Genomic DNA, 24164 nt, shown 5'->3' with positions numbered 1-24164 from the left:
GAAACAAGGGCTCTGGGATTCAGAATCCTTTTAACCCTAGGGAAGAAAAAAGATCCCACTTTTACATCCGGTTCCTCTGCTTCATTTCAAAGTATTGGCGGTAAAGAGTGCATGATGGGTATTCGATATTCTGCAAAGTGAAGAGAGCGTAAAGTTATTTTATGAAGTTGGTGATGTTCTAGTTGTCGAACCAAGATTCAAACTCAGGCCTCTTTACCGCAAAATCAGCGTTCTTATAGTGGTGAGTAATGAATTATAGTGTCCATTCTAGTAGTATATCAAACTTTTAAAAGAATGTAGAAATTCTTCTTATAGGATTCTAAAGAAATAAAAATTGGAACCAAGTTGTCATTTCAGAGATGATGGCAAAGACGTTGGGACATGTTGATTTTGTAACCAGAAAAAACTGAAAAAAAAATTTATTTATTATTATTATTTTTATATTGAGACAGGGTCTCACTAAATTGCCCAGGCTGACTTCAATTTTGAGATCCTCCTGCTTCAGTGTTCAGAGTCGCTGAGATTATAGGCTGTAGGCATGCGCCACTGCACCGGGCTAAAGAATAGAGTTCGCATTTGCTTGTAGTTGCGTAAAATATCTTTGCAAAGATTCACAAGAAACAGAAGATATTGGTTTCCTTTGGGATAGAGAACTTGGTTACAGGGGAAAGTAGTGGGCAGAAGACCTTGAGGTATATTCATTTTGCACAGTTGACTTTTGAACCATGCTAATGTGCTACCTATATAAAAACTGTAAAAATAAAGCAAAACAAAGGAAATCGGGGTGCGGTGGTGCATGCATATAATTGCAACGACTGAGACTGAGGCAAGACAATCACAAGTTCCAGGACAGCGTTGGCAATTTAGCTAGCTAGGTTCTTTTTTTAAAAAAAAAAAAAAGGTGGGGGAGAGGAGACAATTGGGAATGTAGTTCAGTGGTAAAGAGTCCCCCCCACACACACCAAATTCAAACACCGTGTTGAGGGGAGAGCAGTAATTTAACAAAAAGAAGTACTTTCTGGACTTGCAGTTTTAGTCTACTTGGTTTTATTAAGGCTGTGGTGTCTGTGGACTGCAGACCTTATAGTAATGGGTGTTTGGGGACTACAGGGCAGCTTTCAAGAAAGTAATATGTTCACAGGAGTTGAAGGAACACCCTGAATCATTTGAGACAAGTCTAATTTTAAACAATTAGTTCCCTTGATCCTTTAATTTTCAGAGTATGTGCTTCGAATTGGTTGAGAAACTATAGTCATCCTTGAATTAAGCCAAGGGTTTATCCCAACCTGCTATTAATAGGAAATCAGTTACAGAACTGGGTGGGATTGAAGGGCATAGAATTAGATATGTTGGTGAAGAATTGAAGTACACACAGTTGAAAGGTAAACTGCACTGTGTTTGGCATTTGAGAAGGGATATTTCAAATTGCCCTGAAGAGGTACACATCAATGTGTTGCCAATTCTAGTTTGGAGGAAGTTCTAATTTTTGCTACTTACTAGAACCCTTTGTGGAATATCTCCCTGCCCCCACTCCACCCCACAACTCCCTCCCCTTCCCCCACTGCAGAATACTTGAGTCCTAGATTCTAGTTCTATTTTGATCAAATCTTTGCCCTCCCTTCCTTGGATACCTGTGTATCTGTTGGTGCCAGTCACTCTCTGGGACCTGGACCTGTCTCATTCTGGAGGCTTCTAGACAGACACAGTTAGTGCCCAAACCTGGGAGATGGCTTCAGATGGAGGTAAGTTTCAGGTGGTGGGGGAGGATCCCTTCCATAGGCTAACATCCTTGGGGATTCAAATTTGCCCCTTCATCTGGGGACCAGCTCTTTAGGCTGATCTGGAGCTACATGAGATACTAACACCTCCCCACCCCTGCTGCCACCAAAGGCTAGGGAAGAAGATTTTGCCATTAAGACTAGGGACTGAGGAAGGAAGAGGGCCTCCTTGGAGGTGAATCAAGGCTCCTCAGAGGAAACATTCTGAGTATAGGGAATGGATGGCAGTTAGTTAACAGCTTGATTCTCTGAAGAGGGACCACTTCAACATGTATCTGTATGGTGAGGGCAGAGCCATGTGCAGCAGCAGTGGCACAGAGAAGATCCAGGGAAAGGCCCAAGTTCCTGTATCTTCTTTAGGCAACTGGAGCCCAATCTAGAATCTTACCTTGAGAGAATAGAGCTAGGGTTTCTCTTTATGTCATGACGGGAAGTGGGATGATAGGTGTGTGTGTATGTGGGTGGGTGTGGGGGTAGAAGGAATTAGGGCAGGGAGAATTAGCTAAAAAACTGTTCAGAGGTGTTATCCACTATAGGAACACATACTCCTGAAATTGGGGCTGGAAGGTATATAACTGCCCCTGCTCAGAGCTTTACAATTCCTTCCATCCCCGGAGGTGGCTTCTCTTTCAGCTCAGGGTGCAGTCTTTATTGATTTGTCAGGGCCAGAGGAGGTGGGTCACTTCAGCCATGGTGAAAGCTGAGGCTTCCCTGAGATACTCTTGGTGTGTTTACCTGTGTGGAACTCAGGCCTTACACCTATTTCATTGTGGTTGGTACTTCATGGCAGGTCTTGGCCTCCTGCTGTATGGCTAAGATGAGTTTGAATCTAAGTTTGCTCATATCCATTTCTACTTCCTGGTCAAGAAGCAGAAATGGAGGGTTGTTGGTTTGTTGTTGAAGTATTCTTTGTAAGAAGGGGAGGAGGGGGCTGGGGTTATGGCTCAGGGGTAGAACACTTGTCTAGCACGTGTGAGGCACTGGGTTTGATCCTCAGCACCACATAAAAATAAATAAATAAAGGTATTGTGTCCAACTACAACTAAAAAATAAATATTAAAAAAAAAGAAGGGGAGGAGAGTAACTTGAAATTAGGCTACTTATGTTCTATTATTATTATTATTAAAAGTTCCAGAAGGTATAGGTCACATTAATTCAGTACACATTTGTGTGCTTATCCCTGGTTTCCTTGACTGGAGTCCACATGGCTTTTCTCCTCTGCAGAACCTGTGTTCTGGACTTCAATTGTCCTTAGCACAGACTCAATATCATGTTCCTGTTGTGCCCTAAGTTTCTGATATTAGGAGCTCTAAATAGAAGAACTACAGATAGTCTGCATCACCATATTTTAATGTGTCCAGCATATTACTTACAGCTCTAGATACCTCCTTCCCCCTACTGCCCTCCCCTCTCCATTTCTTGGCCCTTATTTAATCCTCTCTAGTTATCCCTGACTGTTATGTAACAAAATTTCTGGGAACCAAACATCCAATCCACACATCTCCTTCTGGGAACTACACTTCCAAAGAGCAGCTGGGAGCAGGAGGTTTGAATGTCTTGTTTGGAGTTGGTGGGAATGGTGTATGCTGGGCAGGATGTGCTATAGGACCTGAACTTCATGAGTCCTAGAGTCAGTGCTCCTCATCATAGATTGCATCTTTCTTCTGTTGCTTTAGATTAGGAAAGGAAGTGAAGGAGATTGTAAGGAACATCAGGAAAAGGAAAAGGAGGAGAGGTTGGGCCAATAATCCTTTTGGAACCACTTCCTTCTTAAGGGCTCTGTGGGAGGAGCCAGAAGTTTTCTCTGACTAGTTTCTTTACTGCACAGGTGTCAACTCAGATCCTTGTCTTAGTAAATAGCATATGGGACTCGCAGGGAAGGTCTGCCAGGAATGTTCCTAAAGAAGCTCTCAGAGGTAGTGATGGTTTGGGCTTGCCTTTTCCTGGCAGACAGGGGTCTGTGTGCCTTGTTGAAAGAAAGCAACTTCTCTAGTTCAGTAATTCTCAACTGGGAATAAGAACATCAAAATAATTTGGGGACTGAAATCCCAGCAACTTGGGAGACTAAGGCAGGAGGATCACAAGTTCGAGGCCAGCCTCAGCAACTTTATGGAGACCCAGGCAACTTAGTGAGACCCTGTCTCAAAGTAAAAAAATAAAAAGGGCTGAGGATATGGCTCAGTGGTAAAGCACCTCTGGTTTCAATCCCTAGTACCCCGCCCAAAAAATCACTTAGGGGACCAAGTGATTTTAGGAAGCAAGCTGCACAAATTCATCCATATCTCTTCCTTCACCTGTTGAGAATCAGTTCTCTGATTTTTTTTTTTTGTGGTGCTAGATTTTGAACCCAGAGTCTCATGCATGCTAAGCAAGTGGCACTATCACTGAGCCACATCACCAGCAGCTCTGATTCTTATTCTTTAGGGGTTCTCAGATGGCCTAACTTCTGGCCTCCTTTGTCCTACTTCATTCTCTCTTTTTCTTTGTCTCAACAGCATCTCCACTTCCGGGACCAGATGTGACTATGAAACCTGGTGCTGCCCTATCTCCTTTTACTGCGCTTCCCTTTCCCCCACCTACTCCTGGCCCACCAGACCAGCCACTCTGGGAGCCATCTCCACAGCCCTCCCTGACTTCTGCATTCTCTCCAGGCAACCCTCTGGTGCTCTCTGCTTTCCCCAGCCCGCTGTTGGTGACTGGAGAAGCCAGCTGTGGCCCCAGTGGGGCTGGGACTGCGACTGGGAAGGTCATTGTCAAAGTCAAGGCAGAAGGGGGACCAGCTGAGCCCTCTCAAACTCAGAACTTCATCCTTACTCAGACAGCCCTCAGTTGGATTTCCTCAGGTGCTCCCTGTGGGAGCTCTGAGGGTCCTCCTGCCCAGTACATTACAGCTTCTAATATGAAGCCCATCCTGCCCACTGAAGCTGTTGGGGTGAGCCAGGAGGGTCCCCCAGGCCTTCCTCAGGCTCCACCACCAGCTGCCCAACTGGCCCCTATTGTGCCTCCAGAAAAGGCTTGGCCAGGGCCTCAAGGGGCACTTGGGGAAGCAGGTTCTGCATCCACCCAGAAGCCCTCACTAGGTGACCTGGCCTATACTTCCAAGGGCGTTTATGAGAATTTCCGTCGCTGGCAGTGCTACAAGGCCTTGGCCCGGAGGCACGAATCCCAAAGTCCTGATGTAGAAGCTCTTTCCTGCTTTCTTATGTAAGTGAGGAAACCTGAGATGAATTATCCTAGGGCTTTTAAATAAGGAGGACTTTGGGATGAACATAGGGGGTTAGGCTAGGGGTTAGGACATGAGAGTGAGGAGATGCTTGAGAAGGAAAAAAAACAGTAAAAATCAGCCTCTTTACCCTCTTCCCAGTTTACAACAAGCTTTCAGATGTCTTCTTTCATGTGTGTTCAGGCAAGCATTTTTATGGTAATCCTCAGCTTAGAGACATGTTTCTTGTCCAGAAAGCAAGGAGCAGTGATTGGAGCTTAGGTCTTTCTCTCCAAGTATCAGGGTCCTCTGGGTCTATCTCACTGCCCTTCAACATTGAATTGTACTATACAAACCAGCGGGAATGAGGAGTGCTGGGCTCTGACTCATTCCTGTAGGGGGAGGAGGTCAGTGCTCTGCCAAGCAAAGGACTCTTGTGTGTGCCATTCCCCCACTATACCATTATACTCAGAAGTCAAGTTGAGATAGGATGCGGAGTTTGCTAGGCTTCACAGATTTGTGATCATGGGAAGGACATTTCACACCTTTGCCCCCAGTTTTCTCATCTAAAAAGGGGATAATTGTACCTACCTCAGAAGGTTTCTGAGAAAATGAAAAGTGCTTGGCAGAGTGCCTGGCACAGAGAGTACATTATTAGATAGTAACTATTATTATTATAAAAAGGCAATCTAAAAGAGGAGAAGAGCTCACAAAAAACCAAAGTGTCCTTGCTTAAGAGTGAGCATATGTTTGGCCAAGGAGCCTGGGGTCATAAGCTGTTTAGTTTATAAAGCAGTCATTAGTCATCTGGGGAATTTTTCCTCCTTCCCAACCACACTGGCTGTCTTTCTCAATTTATGCAAACCACTATATAACACATACCCCATCTTACTTACTGGACTTTGAACAAACTTAGTTACTCTTCCAGTGCCATAATTCCTAAAAGAATCTCTCCCTTCAACTTGGAGTCCTAGATAAGCTAGTTTATTGATTTCTTTCTATTTCAAGTTCAGAGTTTTCTCTCGGAAGCTACCAGGTGGAATTTATAAATCTTGAGCCATTCTGGGTTTTCAAAGTTTGCTTGGGATCGGTTCACTTTTGGTCCTATCCAACTTCTGCTGTCCATGTTCAGGGACCCTCTACAACAGTTACCTGGGAAGCTGGTTAAATGCCCAGTTCTGGGATCATGGGGCGCTGCAATCCATGTTAACAAGCTTCCTCAGGTGACTCCGGTGCACAATAATGTTTGATGACTCAAAGGAAAACTAGAGAGGCAAAGATGAAATCCTTACTTTAGTCTGGGCTCTCACTCTCTTCTGGATCAGAAAGGGTTCAAGAGCCTTCACAAAGTGAGGGTCTAATATTATATTGGAAGGTCTGAAGTTGTCTGAAAAAACCAATGAAGAAAGATATCAAACATCCTTTAGGTAGAGATTCATTTGGATTAGTGAATGTCTTTCAAAATGCAAGAGGCTCTGGACAGGGAGAGTTAAGCATACTTTATAGTGAGTATCATTCATTTAGAAACACAAAATATTTTCTTTGTAACATTTAGTTGAAGACAGCACTGTGAGAATTAGGGGTAGTTGCCTTGGTTGATTCAAAAGGTGGGGAGAAGAATCTATTTTATTTTGATTTACAAATCTCAGTGGGAAGAGAGGTGAATATAGGACTAGATGGGAGGTTGGGATTCTGGAAATCTCATCAGAAGTGGGACATGGCAGGGCCTGAGGGTCATGCTGGATTTGATGAGGGGCAGGGGATATGGACTGAGGTGTGCAGGGGACCGACTTTTGGAATGCGACTGACCCAATGGGGGTTTTAGCCCAGTGCTTCGCTCTCTGGCCCGCCGGAAGCCTACCATGACACTGGAGGAGGGACTGCCGAGGGCTGTGCAGGAGTGGGAGCACACCAGCAACTTCGACCGGATGATCTTTTATGAAATGGCGGAAAAGTGAGTCTAAATTTCATTCTCTTGAGGGGACTGTGTGGCCGAGAGTGGTGGGGCAATGGAGAGTGCCTGTGTCTAGGTGTGGCAGAGATTATTAACAGGGGAGCATAGGCTAGGATATGAGTCCCGTGGATCCTTGCTTCTCCCTCCACCTTGATTCTGTGGATTTTTCTATTCTACCTATGTTCTCTTGAAAGCATCATCCCCTCCCCGCAATTTCAGATCTTGAGTCTATTTACGGACATTCATATTGAAGGTCTTAGGATGGGATTGGAGCCCAATATGTGTAAAAATTTCATGCTCAAGGGACTTAGTAATGAGGAGGTGAACCCTACTGGGTAGGTTTTCTCAGCTGTCCAAGTATCAAGTGGCTGTGATATAGGACTTTGGGACCACCTTTCTTTTGGAAATAGTGGCACAGAAAATCCTTTCCTCTTCATCCCAGGGAGGGACTAGTTCTGAAGAGTTTGGTTAGGGGAAGCCAGGGTGCTGGCTCTTACCATTTGTCTAGGACATCCTTGGTTAAACAAACAAACAAACAAACAAACAAACAAAACCCCCCAAAACAAAACAAAACAAAAAAACTCTTAGCTGGCCTCAGTGGCACATACCTGTAATCCCAGCAACCCGGGAGGCCAAGGCAGGAGGATCACATGTTCAAAGCCAGCCCCAGCAGATTAGCGAGGCACTTAGTAACTCAGTGAGATCTGGTCTCTAAATAAAATATAAAAAAGGACTGGGGATATGGCTCAGTGGTTGAGCACCCCTGGGTTAAATCCTTGGTACCAAAACAAACAAAAAACCCCAAAACTTGCTGGGCATGTGGTGCATGCCTGTAGTCCCAGATACTTACTTGGGAGGCTGAAGTGGGAGGATAACTTGAATCCAGGAGTTTGGGACCAGCTAGGCAACTAGCAAGACTCCATCTCAGAAAACAAAGCAAATGAAGCCTTTCTTCCAAGCTTAGCTTCTACCTTCTCTCCTGTCTTCACCCATATTTCCTAGATTTAGTCTTCCAAGGCCTCAGTCCCAGCTTCAAGGTTCCTGGATCTCAGCATTGCTTCCTGATGGAACCTGCCTTGAATTGCAACCAGGGTCCTGATTCAGGAATTCTGCCATTTTCTAGGATTGTGGAATGGGTGGGGGAGGTAAGGCCTTAAAGAGGGGCCCACTTGTGAGGTCCCAGCAGGCTGTTGCATAGGCCTGATTTAATTCAACAAGCCTGTATTTAGTATTACTGTATAAAATCTGTGCAGCTGGGAGAGATGGATATAGAAAAAAAGTAAAGGCTATTATTGTTCTGTCCTGGAGGTTTATAAGCTCTAGTTCATTCATTTCCTTAACAAACTTCCTAAGTGAACACTGTAGGTAAAGGGATGATGTAGTGATCTCACAAGGTTACCCCAGAACCATTACTAGGATGCCTATGAGCAGCTTCTCCCTGGGCGATTTGACATAGGCAAGACTTTGCCTAAATGAGGGCACTTCCTTTCTTGGCCATGCTTGGTTGCTGCCTGGTATCTGGATTCCTAATGGGCTGGGTCTCCTCCACACCACCTGTACCTTAGTCACCCTCTTCAAAACAGGTTCATGGAATTTGAGGCAGAAGAGGAGCTGCAGATACAGAATGCACAACTGATGAATGGTGCCCAGGGATTGCCTCCTGCAGCCCCTTTGAAATCTGATCCTCCAGGGCCACCAGTCCCTGAGGTTTGCCAGCAGCCAGGTAAGGCTGCCCAATGCCAATAGTAGAAATGAGCCCAAGGCTTGAAGGGAGACATACAGAAATCGGCTATGGATTAGGGATGCACGGCCTTTGCTCCTGCCACTCTTTCTAGGAAGTGTATTTTATATCCCAAACAGAATGCCCCCTCAAGAAGCTGGGTTTCAGATTGCCCTTGTCCTGAATTAGGTATTGATCTCAGTCACATAAACTAATTATTCTCTCATCTAGACTGCAGATGAACTCCATTGTACCTTATCTGCCTAAGAAATGGGGAAAGAGTTCCAATACTGTGACTCTCTCTCATAGCCTCTGGCTTTTAAATCTTCTCCCATGGTCTGTACTTTTTCAGGATGGTTTGATCCAGCCTGGAATCATTTCAATGTACCCAGATTGCTGCCCTTACAAATAGAATTGGGAGGTAGAGGCCAAGGCTTCCATGCCACTTCCCATTCCCCTAGTGCACAACCTGTACCACTTCCCACCCCTAGTGTACATTCCAAAGAAGGCAGCCTCCAAGGCACGGGCTCCCCGCCGGCGGCAGCGCAAACCCCAAAGGCCTCCAGTTCCTGAGGCACCCAAGGAGATTCCACCAGAAGCTGTGAGAGAGTATATTGACATCATGGAAGGGCTGGAGGGGAATCACTTGGCCACTGGGGAATCGGATGGAAAACAGGAGGAGCAACAGGAGGAAGAAGCAATGTATCCAGATCCAAGTCTCCTGAGCTACATCGATGAGCTGTGTTCTCAGGAGATCTTTGTCTCCAAGGTGGGCTGGGCTGCTTTCTAGTAGGTCCCAGGGGTGGGCATGATGGGATACCAACCATGTGGGGTTCTGTCTAAGGCAGAAGGTAGGCTTTATTCTTTAACTGGTGGTAGTCATGGCCTTGTCTCTGGAGATCTTTGGCTCACAGGTTACTTCATCAAGGATTCACATCATTGTTCCTTCTATTCTCCAGGTGGAGGCCATTATTCACCCTCAATTTATGGCAGATCTGCTGTCTCCAGAACAGGAGAGAGATCCTTTAGCCTTAATGGAGGAGCTGGAACAAGAAGAAGGACTCACTCTTGCCCAGGTAAACCTGGGAGGTAGGGAGTATTAGAACAAGATGTTTTCAAGATTTTTTCTTAGAACAGCTTCAGGATTGGGCTTTAGGTGCAGAATAGTTAAAGGACTGTGGAAACACAGGAAATGAGAGAGTAAGGGATCCAAGCATGAGAATAAGACATGAGAAGGTAGGAAGAGCCGCAGTTATGTCTTTGATACCATCACTTGAGCCACAAGCTTTTCTTCCCTGTTCTGCCCAAATACCATCGCTACCACCCACTCAGCCACCTCTTCTCACAACTATGTATAGAACTGGTATTTGTCCATTCTCTTTCAGCTGGTCCAGAAGCGACTCTTGGCCTTGGAACAGGAGGATGTGGAGACGCCTCCAAATTACAGTGCAGCTCAGTTGGTCTCGAGCCATTCTGTTTCTGATAAGGATGAAGGTGGGGGTGGGAGGCCTCGGACCTCATCTGGGCCACAGCGGGGTACTGTTTGCCTTGGAAAAGCTGTTTCTTCAGGAAAGCAGGCAAGAGAAATGCATGGTGGGCAGCAGCGAGCTCTAGATGGTCTAAGGGGAATGCGCAGGGAGGGGAACACTCTGCCATCCTCGAGTTGGGACCTGCAGGTAGAACTTGGGGCTTCACAGGGAACTCAGGCACTCTTGGGTATGGAGAGAAAAGGGTCTAGGAAGGTCATAAACCAACTGTCACCACATCAGGAGGGCCACCTGGGAGGTGCTAGGTCCCCTGGGCACTGCTTGGCAGCTGACAGGACTTCAGAGGCTTTGCCCCTTTGCTGGCAGGAAGGCCCCCAGCCCAAGAAAGCTCCTAGTTTGGATGTTGAGCTTGAAAAGCCAGCTCCTCCACAAGGACAAGGGTTAGAAAAGCAGGGTCTGGGGCTGCAGACAGTACAACAGATGGGGGAACTTGAAGTGCTTCCTCAAGGGAAAGAGCCTTCAGCAGCACTCCGGGAAGGCTCCTCAGGAACCATGTGCAGAGATGACAGAGGTCCTCCCATGGTTCAGAACTGTGATCAAAAACCTTCCCCTGGAGCAGCTGGGGACAGGGACAGGACCTCTCTTAGCCCAGGACTGTGGCTGAGCAGTGAGATGGATGCTGTAGGCTTGGAGTTGCCCTTACAAATTGAAGAAGTCATAGAGAGCTACAAAGATGGGGAATGTATAACTGAGCATCAGGAACTGGGCTCCGGGAACAGCATTTCTCTGGATTCTGGAGAAACCACGGTGCCTAGGGATGTGGGGAGCAGTGTGGTTCCCTGTGGAGAGACAGATGCCACAGCTGCCCTAGAAAAGAGAAACTACTGCAGCTTGTCAGTACCTCTGAGGGCCAATAGCCCAGTCTTGGGACCCAATAGAGAACAGATCCCTGAGACAATACAGGACAGTGATCTCTGGGCTGAAGGTTGTTCTCCACTGCTGGAAAGCAGAGTTGGTACCTCCACATTGGGGTCTTCCAAAGAAACCCTGATGCCTGCATGTCAAGGCAATCCCGTTATTCTAGGGACCCAGGATGCTTCCTCCTTCCCGGAGGGCAGCCAAGAGGCAGGGAGCAGAGGAAATCTCTTTTCTCCTCTGTTGGAAACCACAGAACATAAAAACATACTAAATGTTAGAGATAACTGTAACCTCCAACTAGGGGTCAGCAAGGATACCTGTCCTATAAATTTTACTTCTGATGATCCTCAAGGAGTGGGCAGGGAAGACAAGGGTTTGTCTAAGCTGAACGACCTTGTTCCTTTACAAAGCAATCAAGACACCTTGACACTGAGGGCCTCCCAATCAACATCTCCTCACCAGGGCCTTCAGAGCTCTTCCCCTATATGGGGAACCAGGGATGCTTTAGTCTTGAGAGAAACCTCTCCTATGAGTAAAACACACACCTCAGATGTGATAAAAGGAGGGGAAAAGGAGGAGGGGGAAGATGAGGGGCTCTCTAACTTTGCCTACCTCTTGGCCTCAAAACTAAGCCTGTCTCCGAGAGGGCCTCCCCTCAGTCCTTGCCAAGCCTCAGGAAGTCGGTCCATCCAAAGAGCATCCTACCCCTCCACTGAGGAAAGAGGCCTTAGCCAAGCTCCATATCCTGTCAAGTCTGGGAAGCGGGCTATAGTTGGAGGTCCAGCTGCTGCTGAAAAGAGACCCCAATCAGGAACTCAACTTGGGGTCCCTGGGGAGAAACCCCTGGCTCTGGGAGCTGTGCGACCCTCACAGCCTCGTAAAAGGCGGCGTGACAGTTTTGTCACAGGCAGAAGAAAGAAACGACGTCGTAGCCAGTAGGAAGCAGAGGGACCATCCTGACCCACCTGCCAGTCCCAGAGGTGGGTGCCCCAGAGTAGATTTCACTGCTGCTGCTCACAGTGGAGAATCAGCCTCAGCCCAGTGCTATTATGTTCTGCAAAAGTGATTGGTGAGGGAGGCGGGAGGTCAGATTGACCAGGTTGCAGGTGGTTCCATAGTTGGAAGAACCTTTGGAAGTTGTTGTATGGAATAAAATAAAGGTTTCTTTTGTTGGAGAATGCTCTCAATGTGCCCTTCTTCTACATGAACACCTTTGCTGCTAGATAGGGCAAGATGTTGTGAAAGTAGGTAGGGGTAGTTCCACAGTCTGGATCTAGGTACTTGACCCTGCCTCTCACCTTAACTTGGCTCCCGGCTTCCACTTGGCAACAGATATTTAGGTTGTGATAGGGGCCCCAAACAGAGTTTTCGCATGATCAGATCACTTTATTCATTCCATCTACACAAGCCTGGACTTGGCATCAAGAGGGCTTTTCTGGATATCCTACTGTTACTTACCTTTCCTTTGCTTTTTTATATATTAATATCTCTAGGACAGAGATCTAATTTCTTAAATCTAATTAGTATTCCTTATTTGTTTCTAGGGGCCTTCTTTTCTTCCTTGAAAAGATGCTGAACAGAAAGGACTCATGTGTCCTCAGCTCATCCTCTGGCAGGAAAACTGACCCACGTGGTTGGTCTGCCCTGTAACTGGGAGGCTGCTTCCTTACTGACATAGCTCTCTGCTCCCACTATGGGCGATGGAATCAAGTCTCAGTAGGATTATTAAATATGGAATGGTAGTAAGCTATTTTAATCTTTAATGAGGACAGAACAAGAGGGAATGGGCTGAAAAGAGGTTCATGAACTAGTCCATTAAAATGTGCATATTTAGGAGGTGATAACAGAAAGGGAGGGTATGAGATTTCTTTGTATAATTTCTGTATAGGAAAGAGCCCTGTCTGGGAGTGAGAATACTCCTCCAGCTATGGCTAAGAGGACTAACCTTTGGAACCTTCTGGGTCTTCCAATGGGCATCTTGTAACCATTCATCCTTTTCCTTCCCAACTAATGATGTCATCCATGTGACTGAGCTTCACTTTTTTTTTTAATAGATATATATTTATATTTATATATAAAATAGTTTCTTACAAAAAAACCCAACCAAACAAAAAATTAAAATCAACTTAAAAAAACAACAACAACCAAAATCAAACAGGAGCAGAGATGGGGTTGAGGCATAGGGTAGGTCCCTGGCGCTGCCCTGAGTCTGCGGGGCTGGATTTGAGCTGAGGAAGAAGGGGTGGGTGACTGAGGCACTCAGTCATCCTTCTGCTTGGGTGCTTGCATGGTCCCATTGGCCAGAGCAGTGGGGCTACCTGGGGAGGTGGCATTTGGTATTTGGGAGGTGCCTCGAGGGGTGTGTGTGGGGCGCAAGTAGGTGCTGAAGAGCTTCCCATAGAGTGGGTCATGGAGGGAGAAGTTCTGGAACTGACCTGGACAAACAAGAGTGAGATGGGAAAAAGTCAAGACCCTAGAATGAGAAGAAGATGCCCCTGTAATCTACTCAGAACCAAGAGGTCCTGCCCCTCTTATCTCTGTTTAACTTCTCAAATCCAGGTTTTTGTCTGCTCTTCCCTTTCAGCCCATTCCTCCCAGCCTCAGCTCTCAAGACAGAGGTTTTATCCTCCAAACCAGCCACTAACCCTTGTTCCCTCTCAACCCATGCTTCCTTCTCCAAGTCCCTGGTACTGATGGTGCCTGAGTGCCCGAGCAGGCTGAGAAGGCAGTGACTCACAGAGGGAGAGGCCCTGGCTGGGTGCCTCCTGGCACAGCTCAGCATGCAAAGTTGTGGCAGCAGGGCGAGGTGAACCCAGTAGCAGGTGCAGGATGGTGCTGAAACCGTCTCTGTACAGCAGGCGGCCAGGCCCCTCTGCCTGCTCTTCAGCAAAGAGCTTGGGAAAGAAAGGGATGCAAGTCAAGCTGTGTCCCCAAGCCACTGACTCATCTTGCCCCACAGGTCTGCCTGATACGCTCCTCCTCTTCAGAAAGCACTTTGCATAGTCTCCCTCTGACCTTTACAGATCTTTTGGCAGAACTGTAAACTTTATAGCTTCTGCCCTCTTGTGGTTCCCAGCTAGACCTCAACAGAGACACTAGGGCTCTGTAGCTTTCGGAAGTGTGGCATGTGGTATGACACCAAGTGCCTACCATCTAGAAATTATTGGGAATTGTGCACAACACCAGCCTCCTGATATGGGATGAGCATAGCCACAAGTGCCCCTCACTTCCCGGGTACCTCAAAGGCTAGACGAGTCAGCTCCTCCAGGTTCCTGCCCCCATCCAGAGCTGCTAGTGCAAGTGCCACATCTCGGAAGTCCACCAAACCCTTGGCATCCTGCAAAGAGAAACCAGGGTGAAGCTCTCTGGATTTGGGCTCCTCCCTTTCCTAAGCAGGCATGGTTGTGATGCCTGTGAGCTCTAAACTCTGCAGGATCCCTGAAATATTAAGAAAGATTGTGACCTGAAGGAACTATCTCAAGTCACTTGGTGACAAAGATCTCACAAAGAGATCTCCTAGGAATGTTAGGGAATCCCTCAGGAATGCCAAAGTTACTTACCATCAAGTATCTGACATACCAAGAAGGCACTCCTGGCCCCCAAGCTGGACAAACTGGTTCTCTCCTCTGACTCAGCCTATGTGGGAGAACTAGTCCCACAGATTGAAAGGGGACCACTGGCCTAATTTCTCACAAAAAAAAACCCAAGCAGGATGCCTGCTATTCAAGCTGTATGGGGGAACCACATAGGTAGCTCCTTTCAGGAACACACAGTGCTTCAATCTAAGGAATCTACAAACTTGATCACTCTGTCCCTTCAGAGAATGTTAAGAGCCATAGTCTGTGTCTTAAATAAAAAAAAGAGCTACTTGGGGCTACTGTTGTTCATAAACATTAATAATCTTTTAAAATTATAACTTGACAGGGAAACCTAGTTATATACTAAGGAAATACACAGTTTGCCAAGATTCTTGAGACTATTCCAGAGTCTCATAGAGAAGTCACAGGCTATTAGAAAAAATCTGCCCCAGAATTGAAAATACTCCTGGATCTCAAATTCTCCACTGTCTAACCTATCAGTGGTGTGAAGATCCTCACTCAGTGCCCCCATCTCTGCCAATCTCTAAAGTAGCTTCAGAAATTGATGGACCTCAGTTATGGTTTATTTTCCCACTTGTTCCTCCTGACAATAATTACAACACTGATCTTATGCAGGGCATGGTGAACATGCCTATAATCCCAGTTCGGAGGCTGAGGCACAAGAGGATTACAACTTTGAGGCCTACCTCAGCAACTTAGTGAGGCCTAAGTAATTTAGGGAGACCCTGTCTCAAAATAGAAAATAAAAAGTGCTGAGGGATATGGCTCAGTGGTTAAGTGCCCCTGGGTTTAATCCTTAGTACCTATAACAAAACAAACCACTGCTCTTCCATGCACTGGATACTCACAAAAAAATAAAATTAAAAAAAAAAAAAAAAATCTTCCAATGGATCTCCGAAGATAATCATCTGTCAAAGGCGGTCAGAATACCCAATGGAGACTCTCAGCTGGGCATCCTACTGATATAGGCCAGTAGGATATCACCTCTAATGCATGAGTATGTCAGCCTGGAGAGCAAGCCCTGGCCTCTGCCCTTTGTATTGTAGCTCCTTTACCTGCTGGAAGTAGCTGAAGGCACCAGCCACCGTCTGAGGGTCTGAAAGCTGTAGCTGCCTGGCAAACTCCTCTTGTCCAATCATTCGACTCCGGCTTGGCTCTGCCCCAGTGTCCACACAGCCAGGGGACAGCCTACAACAGAGTTGAAGGCAGAGCTGGATCCAGGATATACCTATATACCATGCAGTAGCACCCTGGCCCAGCCCCACACATTCTCCCAACATAGATTTAGCTACTGGATTTTTTTTCTCCTCTGGTACAGGTAATTGAATCCAGGGAACTGACACACTCCCTTGAAAGTCCTTACTTTCCTCACCTGTTAGTAGGTATCCTGTTTTTCCTCCCCCAGTTTCTATTAATCCTTTTACTTAAGAAGCTCCTTTAGCATCCCACTTTTTTTCTTAAGACTTTCCTTTCTCTCTCCTACTTCTCCCTTTTCTTTTTATTTTCTCTTTCTCTGTTTATGACAATGCTTGTACCTTCATCTTCAAGGTCACTTACCCTGCTTTCCGAAGCACCTTTCCCAGTTCCCAGAGCTGTGGCTCCAATGCCACCTTCAGCCGGCCCACCACAATCATAGGCAAGCTCCCTACAAACTCACATTCAGTGGCTGGAATGCCCAAGGCCCTATGGGATGAAGAGGGATGAGTGGAGAGGGAAAGAGGAAGCAGAAGAAATTCTGAGGGCTCATTATTGACTCTGGCCTACTGACCTGGGAGGGGTCAGGCTCCTTTATCTTTCCCCTTCTCAGCCTCAGCTATTCAATAGCCCTTCCCACTGCCAGGCCCCTAATCTTTGCCTCAAGACCTCCCCCATTCTCCCCCTCCCTAAGGTTCCTTTTTGCTGTGTATCTACTCCAGGAAATACTTTGTGGAACACTCACTGCGCCATGACCTTCTGGACATTGTTGGCGTAGAGGGTGGGGTCCTTGCTCTCCTCAAGGCTGGGCTGATACACAGGGAGGAACTAAAACAGACATGCACAATTCTTAGCAGGACTTCAAAAGGAGGGTGACCATTCCTACTCTTTTCCCATGGCTTTAAGAGTCCATGATGCCCTTTCTCCCACTCCACCCACTGGGTTCATACCTCCACATCCACAATGCTGCAGGGCTGAGAGGCTGTGAGCCAGAGAACTTTGAGTCTAGGAGAAGAGAGAACACCATGTTCACGTATCTCCAACTATGGGATGCTCCTCACCTTTAGAAAGGGAAAGTTCTACCCAAGGATATAAATAAGAATAAACCCCTAGCCACACAGTCAGCTGGGTCAATGTGCAGTTGAGAGACCATGAAAAGGTCCAGGAAGGTAGCTGGGAAAGACAGAAGAGTTTCAGGGGTGTGCCAGAGGAAGAACTGTGGGCAAGAGGAAGTTTGGGTAACAGAGGAAAAAGGCAAGAAGCAGGCTGGTGGTGGTGTCCTAGGGGACAACAAAGGAGAAAGATCACTTAGAAACATAGGAAAGTGAGGGGCTGTAATCACAGTAGGACTGATACAGGTGGGACAGGTGAAAGCACAGCCAGATGATACTGAAAGGTTAGAGGGAAACAGGTCTCTTATCCTCTAGCTCTCCCAGTCTTAGAATGAAAAGGGCCATTCACCTTGTCTCGAGAGTAGATGGCCCGGGAATACAGAACCGGCTCCCCACCCTCACCCCAGGAATACAACTCACACTCCAGGCCCCCTCCACGCCCAGCTGGTGGTGTCCTATGGGAGAAGTAGAGGTGGGAGCAGAACATTACTTTCTTTCCTAGAACCAGCCAATCTTCTTTGACTTGGCCCTAACTCTGCCTCCAGCCCCATCCCCAGATGCACCTCCCCACATGGCCCCAATGTTTTTCACTTATTCCCATTAGGGTGGATTCATGCTCCCCCTTCCACCCTTCCTTGGACTAAGACTCACCAGACTGTTGGGGTAGCGGATGAGGACAGGCTGCACAGGCACCCCTGCGATGAAAGCTCCTAAATCCCATTTCCACCCCCACCCCAGGGGCAGAGGTTAGTGCATGAGACAGCATGAGGTGTTGGGATCTGGGACCAGTTCCCAAATGAGACCTGGCCTTCTCCCTTCGTTTTCAATTTTCTGACTCCTCAACTTGTCATCATTAGCTAAGCAGATCCCTGTCTCCCTTTTCCCCAACACTCCCCACCCTTCTGCTTTGCAGGTTATTCCTCCTCCAAACTGGGGCTCATTTTCCCCACTGTCTTACCACCCACCATCATTTTATTCACCTGGCTTGAACTTAAGCAAAGCCTTCTTGTTAGAACAGGTGCCTTCGGGAAAGAATAGCACCTGGGGGAAAAAGAGCAGAATGAGATGGGGAGGAAAGGAAAGACTCTTCAGGAGCACAGAGAAATGGAGGAGAGGGTCTCAAGACCCTTACCCACCTGGGGCCACTTGCCTCCTGAGGTGGCCCGCCTTCGGACCTCCTCCACCACTCTACGGCGAGAAGCTGGGTCATGCCGGGAAACTAGGATGGCTTGGTTGAATCGAAGAAGGGCTGAGGGTGGCAAAGGATATCAGGAGAAATCTTTTGGTCCCTTTCCCAGGGCAATAACACCTGCAGCCTCCATTTGCTCACAGTATGAGATGTTCCTTAGTTATCTCTTTGCTCTGGGCACAATTCCTTTATTGGACCTTGTCCTTTCAAAGAAGTGATCAGCACTCCCTCCAACACATTCTCAATGCCCCAGCCCTCAGTGTCTAAGACACCCAGTGACAAATGATGTTGATTTACATTTCATTTGCCAGAAGTCAAAATCCCTTCCAACTTCTACCTCTCTACCAGAGCCCAGAGTTATCATGCCCCACCCTTCACTGTGTTGCACTTTCTCACCTCCAATGACAGGCACCGAAAGGTTTTCAGCTCGGGACACAACCTTAGGCAGGTCACAAGGCAGCAGAACAATGGGGTCAAAGAAAGTGGAATGGGGGGCAGCAACAAGGACAGGGGCTTGGAGGCGAGAGGCCCTCTGGCCTCGAACCCGAATCCGGAGGAAGCCCAGCAGGAAAAACAGCAGGCGGCTCAGGCCCAGTACCCCGTTGTGGCACACAGTCCTGCCAGGGCAATGCTGGGTATCAGTGGGAGCAACAGCTTGACCTTCACCCACTCCCTGGGGTTTGGGTACCCCTCCTTTCTTCCCTCAACTACTTTGGCCATGGGGCTGACATCTCTAGGCCCTCTGGGACACGTCAGGGCACATCACTTAGAGGTGAGGTCCTGGGTACTGGGTCTGGACTTGGCTGACTAATCTCACCTACCCAGGTTGAACAAAATAATTTCAGAAGCCTCCTTCTCCTTTTCCAAGAGGGGGCAGAATGGATAACAGGGAAGAGAAGTAGGGTTTCTAGGGCTGATTCCCTACTTACTTCCTCCATCCTGTAATTGGCTCTTGAAGCTGCTCCTCAGTAAGACCTGCTACTTGAAGCCAAGCAAAGGGCCAGAGGAGAAAGAGGACAATAAAGGCCAGAAGCACTCGGATGGGGGCCAGCAGTGCCCCCAGGAGGCAGAACTGCAGAGGGTGGGAGAGAATGTCATTTAGAGCTGGGAGATGGTTTCTTCATGGCATCCCCTCTCCCGGGAGGATGGACCCAGGAGCAAGCAGCCATCATCCTTTGCAGGTGACTGGCTGTGTGGGAACAGGAGAGGAGACTAGGTTCCCAGTGGGATGAAGATATCAGTGAGGACAAGAGGATCAAAAATTATTAGCACCAGGAGCCTCATTCTCTCTCTCTTGGTTCCCACTCCACCTATAAAGGTGAATGTCATAAAACACACCTAGCATTTGGAAAGGCTATTAAGAGAAATTAATGAGAAAATGCATGTGAAAGTGCCCAGCACTGTGCTTGATGTAGGCTAAAGACAGGTCCTCCTCGCCCACATCCCTTTCCACAAATAGTTCCTATGTCAAACAGAAACCAGGTGCAGAGCTCTTTCCACTTTGAGCCTGGGATGCAGAGTGGACTGAGAGGTCCACTTTTCAGACCTCGGGTCAGTCTTTAGTACTACCCAAGAGCAAAATCTTTATTATTGGGGGAGGGGGGAAGAAAAGGTTTGGCCCTACTCTGCGAGACAAGGGTTGCTAGGAGCCAAGAGCGATTCCAATAGGCTGCCCTGGGGAGACAGCAGGTAAACAAACCTAGCTAGTGAGTCTGCCTGGGGAGGTGATTACAGCAGAAACCTTGGACACTTCCTCCCGACACCATCTCCCTGATCCCCCAGGCTGGTGCGGCCCTCCACTTCCTGTAGCCAACCCCCTTTCCAGCTTCCCTGCCCCCACCGAGAGGTGCTGCAGTGCGAGGGCGGGGGAGGGCAGAAAGAGGGGGTGTTGGAAGGGCACAGGGACGCAGTCTCTGGGCCCAGGTACGAGTTCCAAGTCAGAGCCCCAAGGAATCACTCAGCAACCCCGGCCCCCAGAGCCTCCAACTCCATCCTAGCTCGCCAGCCTTCGCAGGATGTAATCCGCATTCCCAAGTGTCCTCCATCTCTCCTACCCCTGGGTCCCCTGCAGTGCTCCATCCTCACCTACTCAATTCTTCCACACCTTCAAGCTTGTCTATCGCTCAAGCCCGCGTCCTGACCAGGGCTCCTCGCCCACCCCCGGCCACCCCCACGTGCACACCTCCCGGCTCCAGTTCCACAACCCTCTCAGCTGGGTCCTTCTTGGATTCCCGTGCCCATCCTCTCCATGGCTCTACACGGCCCATTTTCGCATCTCCACATTTGCCCATCTCCGCGAGTCCTCCCGACGCCCCCTGCCCACACCTTACCTTAACCCTCTGGAGGCGCGAGAGATGTAACTCGTGCACGAAGGGGTTGGGGGGTGCTGGGGGTCCGGGGGTGGGATCCTGGGGGGCCCAATCCCCCGGACTTCCCTGGCTCATGGCGGGAGAAAGTGGGAGGGTGGGCCCCGGCCCCAGCCCCGGGCCCCACTCTGCAGAGGAGCGGCTGCTCCAGCAGCGGCGGCGGCGCTCTGGCCCGGCCCCGCCTGGTTCGGGCCGCCGGGGGCGGGGAGCAGGCGGCGCGGCCCGGCCCGCTCGCGTTGTCAGGGCGCCGGCCGAGGGGCGGGGCTTGCAGCGCCGGGCGCCTCCGCTGTTCCACGGCTTCCGCAGCCCCTCCAGCCATTGCGCCGCCGCGGCGGGCTGTGAGGTGCGGGCTGACCCTGGCCTCGGCTCTCTGGCAGTTACTCCCTGAAGACCTGGTCGGCGTTCCCTCGCGCGCTACCGGCACGTAGCGGGAGTGGGGCCGCGAGGTGGGCGCGCCGCTGAGAGCGACCTCGTCCCCGCCTGGGTACCGCGGTCACCCCACGAGCGCGGGTTGGCGTGGCCCTCGGGCTGTTGGGAATGGAAAGGCGAGAGCGCAGGACGCCGTGGCCGGCAGGTCCAGGAAGGGGCGGGCCCTTCTCGCCCTGCCCGCTCTGTGGACTCCCTGGCCTCAGCTTCCTCTTCTCGGCGATGGACCACCTTCCCTTCCCGGTGGGGAGCCGCCATCGCGGGAGCACTTGCGCTCGCTCGCCCTCTGCTGGCAGTCCTGCGCCTCGCAGCTCTCTGCCTCCGCGTCCTGCCGGAGCTAGGCAGGACCGGTCCTCCCGCGCGAGGGCGCCGTAATCTGGGCGCCATCAGCCCAGGTGCGCTGGCGGGTGTGCCTCCCTGGAACCCCGAGAGGCCGGTTGGGGGAGACTGCGGCGGTCGGTGTCGGTCTGTCTCTGTGGACCACAGAATACCTAGTAATCTCCGTCACCCACAATTCCCAAACTACCCTAGAAAACAAGCATCCTGGTGGTCAGGCCGTGGAGGGCTCAGGCACCAGAGAATTGCGTGGACTTTGAAATCCAGCCAGGAACACAATCAAATATGTAATTCACAGAAGAAAAAAGTGGCTTCTTTGCTTGGGGAAAGAAATTACCTTCAATTTACCTCTACTTCTGCCCAGTGAATGGTAGAAGATGAAAGATGAAAGTGAAGAAGAAGGGAGAGGACTTATAACTAAGAGTATTTGCCTCTACTTGTTTCTTTACATCCAATTCTGAGTTAATGGGCTCCAGGAAATTTTCTGAGCCCAGGCTGAAAAGCATGGACTTTCTATCCTATTGGGAACAGAGAATTGCCACTATATTTTTGTATACAACATGGAGTTATTAAGACAAATCCAAGCACAATTCTTGAACTTGAAAGCAAAACAAAACAAACAAACAACAACAACAACAACAAAAAAACCAAACCAGATTTCATCTTATACATTGTCACCAGAAAACAAAAAAGTTCCAATTTAATTAATTAGTCTCCTTTGCTTTGCTTTTGGGAAGAAGAAATTTTAAGGACTAGCATAAAGTTTGGGAGTTACCCAGGTTTGGAGACTCAAGAAAGGCTTTATTGAGTAGCCAAAGAATGGTGAGGAGGGAACTTTGTTTACAAATCAGCTTCACAACTCCAGGGGGGTTGAAGGGTTACAGGTATATGACAGGAATAATGAGGGGGGGAGGATAGTAAAAGGGAGGAATATTCATGTATTTTTTGAAACTAGGTGGAGAGCATCTGGGAACTTGGGTGCCGCCTTGTAACAGTGGTCCACTTTATGCTTTGAATATAGCTCTTGCTGTTCTGCCACTGTAACTTTTTTTTAAAAAAAGTTTTAAAAACTTGTATATGGACACAATTCCTTTATTTATTTTTAGGTAGTGTTGAGGATAGAATCCAGTGCCTCACATGTGCTAGGTAAGCGCTCTACCACTGAGCTACAACTCCAGCTCCAACTGTGACTTATTTTTAAAATGGACATGTTTCTTCTCTTCCTGTCCTGCTCCTCCCTATCTCCTCCCTCCCTAATCTCAGGGTAAACAGGATTACCTTTCTTTCCCATCCTAGGAAGAGTTATCTGTCTTTGAGCATGTACCTAACACAGGAATGAAGTAATTCAGGCTTTGGGGATGGCACAGAAATTACTATCTTCCAAATTAACAAGAAGTGAATTATAACTCTGGACAGAGAACACATGGAATATAGCCTTTGAATCACCTCTTTAAAAGCCCCCTGTCCCCCTGATGGGCAGAATTATAGCCTCTGGGACCGGACAGTTTCCTGTGTTTCTCCTTTACTAGAAAAAGCCATGTCCTCATTATTGGACTGACACTGGGGACAAGGACTGAGCTTTTGGTAACAATCTCTTTTCACTACTTTCATGGTCTAGTGTTTCAGGTCATGGCAGCTGGAAGGTATCTTTAGCCCTGAAGGATGCGGGTAGGGGACTGAAAGACTTGGCAAGTCTAGGTCAAGTTAGCCCTGTATAATAGTTTTGGACAAAACATCTCTTAAATGCTCAACATATCTGCATGCAGAGTTGAGTAGAATCTGACCCAAAAGTTAAGGCAATGAAGGAGAGAGGCACACTTTGAAGACAGAAATGCCAAGTGTTTTCATCCTGTTCCAATTGCCCATCAGACATGTTAGGCCCAAATGAAGAATCAGTGTGGCCTTCAGATCCCTGAAGCTACTGTTACCACCATAGCCCACATGTTAGAGATATTACCTACAGCAAAGCTAGTGAAAGGGCTATGTATTATCCAGTTGTGTGACCTCCCAAATTAGGGATTTGAAGTTATTTAAGAACAAGTGAAGGGGCTAGGGCTGTAGCTCAGTGGTAGAATGATTGCCTAGCATGCATGAGGCACCGGGTTCGATCCTCAGCATCACATAAAAATAAACAAAATAAAGGCATTCTGTCCATCTACAACTTCCAAAAATAAATAAATAAATAAATAAAAGAAAAGAAAGAACAAGTGAAGGGGTTGGGGATATAGCTCAGTTGGTAGAGTGCTTGCCTCGTATGAATAAGGCCATGGATTCAATCCCCAGAACCACACACACACACACACACAAAAAAAAAAAAAAAAAAAAAAGTGAAGCTAGGCATTTATGGCACACACCTATAATCCTGAAGTAGGACAGAAGAGGCTGGACACCTGAGGAATTTTCAGGAGTCAGGTTTCTTGACTGCAGGGTTCAGAAGTGGCTCCTACTAGGAATTCTTCCTCTGAACAATAAGTATAGAAATTATTTGAACTTTGCTGGCAGGGGGCGGGGTGAATGGGATGGGGGTGGGGTGAGGGGATGAGTTCATATGACAAGTTCATTTCATTCCATCCTCTAGACAGATAGGGATTTCACAAATTTTTCCTCAAATCTGGCATTTATAAACAAAGAGAAAGTTACAAATCTGCCTTCTGCAGATTTTTACTGATAGCTGATGTCCTGTGCAAAAAGCTCTCTGATAAGAGGAATTTTCATGCCACAAATATGGTAGGGGGCTTTCTGCTCAATTATAGTAAGGGGTATTCTGGGTGGGGGTCTTTGGCCTGCTTCATTTCCTCCTTTGATAATCGTTATTTAATTATTTAAATCATCATCATCCTCCTCTTGGCTTAAAGCTTTATATAATGTCATAATCTTAGTTGT

The 24164-nt window shown here is 48.0% G+C and overlaps 2 protein-coding genes across 2 annotated transcripts; one reads left to right on the top strand and one right to left on the bottom strand.

Annotated features, from left to right (window-relative positions):
* Positions 1-1711: 1711 nt before the first annotated feature.
* Positions 1712-11998, top strand: Nutm1 (NUT midline carcinoma family member 1). Its single transcript, XM_027925898.2, has 7 exons — positions 1712-1742; positions 4274-4982; positions 6806-6934; positions 8518-8657; positions 9146-9423; positions 9614-9730; positions 10040-11998. The coding sequence occupies exons 1-7, from the start codon at positions 1727-1729 to the stop codon at positions 11996-11998; spliced, it is 3348 nt and encodes a 1115-aa protein (XP_027781699.2). The 5' UTR covers positions 1712-1726.
* A 793-nt stretch (positions 11999-12791) lies between these two features.
* On the bottom strand, positions 12792-20692 carry Lpcat4 (lysophosphatidylcholine acyltransferase 4). Its single transcript, XM_027925909.2, has 14 exons — positions 20484-20692; positions 19083-19225; positions 18550-18770; positions 18101-18213; positions 17945-18005; positions 17616-17674; positions 17385-17419; positions 16803-16857; positions 16598-16680; positions 16216-16341; positions 15714-15846; positions 14298-14396; positions 13797-13953; positions 12792-13494 (listed from the first exon to the last, which is right to left on the bottom strand). The coding sequence occupies exons 1-14, from the start codon at positions 20595-20597 to the stop codon at positions 13319-13321; spliced, it is 1575 nt and encodes a 524-aa protein (XP_027781710.2). The 5' UTR covers positions 20598-20692; the 3' UTR covers positions 12792-13318.
* Between the last annotated feature and the right edge of the window lie 3472 nt (positions 20693-24164).

Source organism: Marmota flaviventris, chromosome 2 (assembly GCF_047511675.1).
Source record: "Marmota flaviventris isolate mMarFla1 chromosome 2, mMarFla1.hap1, whole genome shotgun sequence".
NCBI classification, from domain to species: Eukaryota; Metazoa; Chordata; class Mammalia; order Rodentia; family Sciuridae; genus Marmota; species Marmota flaviventris.
The sequence above is the reverse complement of the archived record's forward strand: the minus strand, read 5'-3'. Positions and strand labels throughout refer to the sequence as shown.

Bases quoted from the DNA above. Each gene is read 5' to 3' on its own strand.
- Lpcat4 (XM_027925909.2), bottom strand. From the start codon at position 20,597: ATGAGCCAGGGAAGTCCGGGGGATTGGGCCCCCCAGGATCCCACCCCC. The intron at 18,214-18,549 runs GTGAGAAAGTGC...TGCCACCCTCAG, and splicing joins TTCGGTGCCTGTCATTGGAG to CCCTTCTTCGATTCAACCAA. The intron at 13,495-13,796 runs GTGAGTCACTGC...TTGTTTGTCCAG, and splicing joins CAGCCAGGGCCTCTCCCTCT to GTCAGTTCCAGAACTTCTCC.
- Nutm1 (XM_027925898.2), top strand. The intron at 6,935-8,517 runs GTGAGTCTAAAT...TCTTCAAAACAG, and splicing joins TTTTATGAAATGGCGGAAAA to GTTCATGGAATTTGAGGCAG. The intron at 9,731-10,039 runs GTAAACCTGGGA...ATTCTCTTTCAG, and splicing joins AAGGACTCACTCTTGCCCAG to CTGGTCCAGAAGCGACTCTT.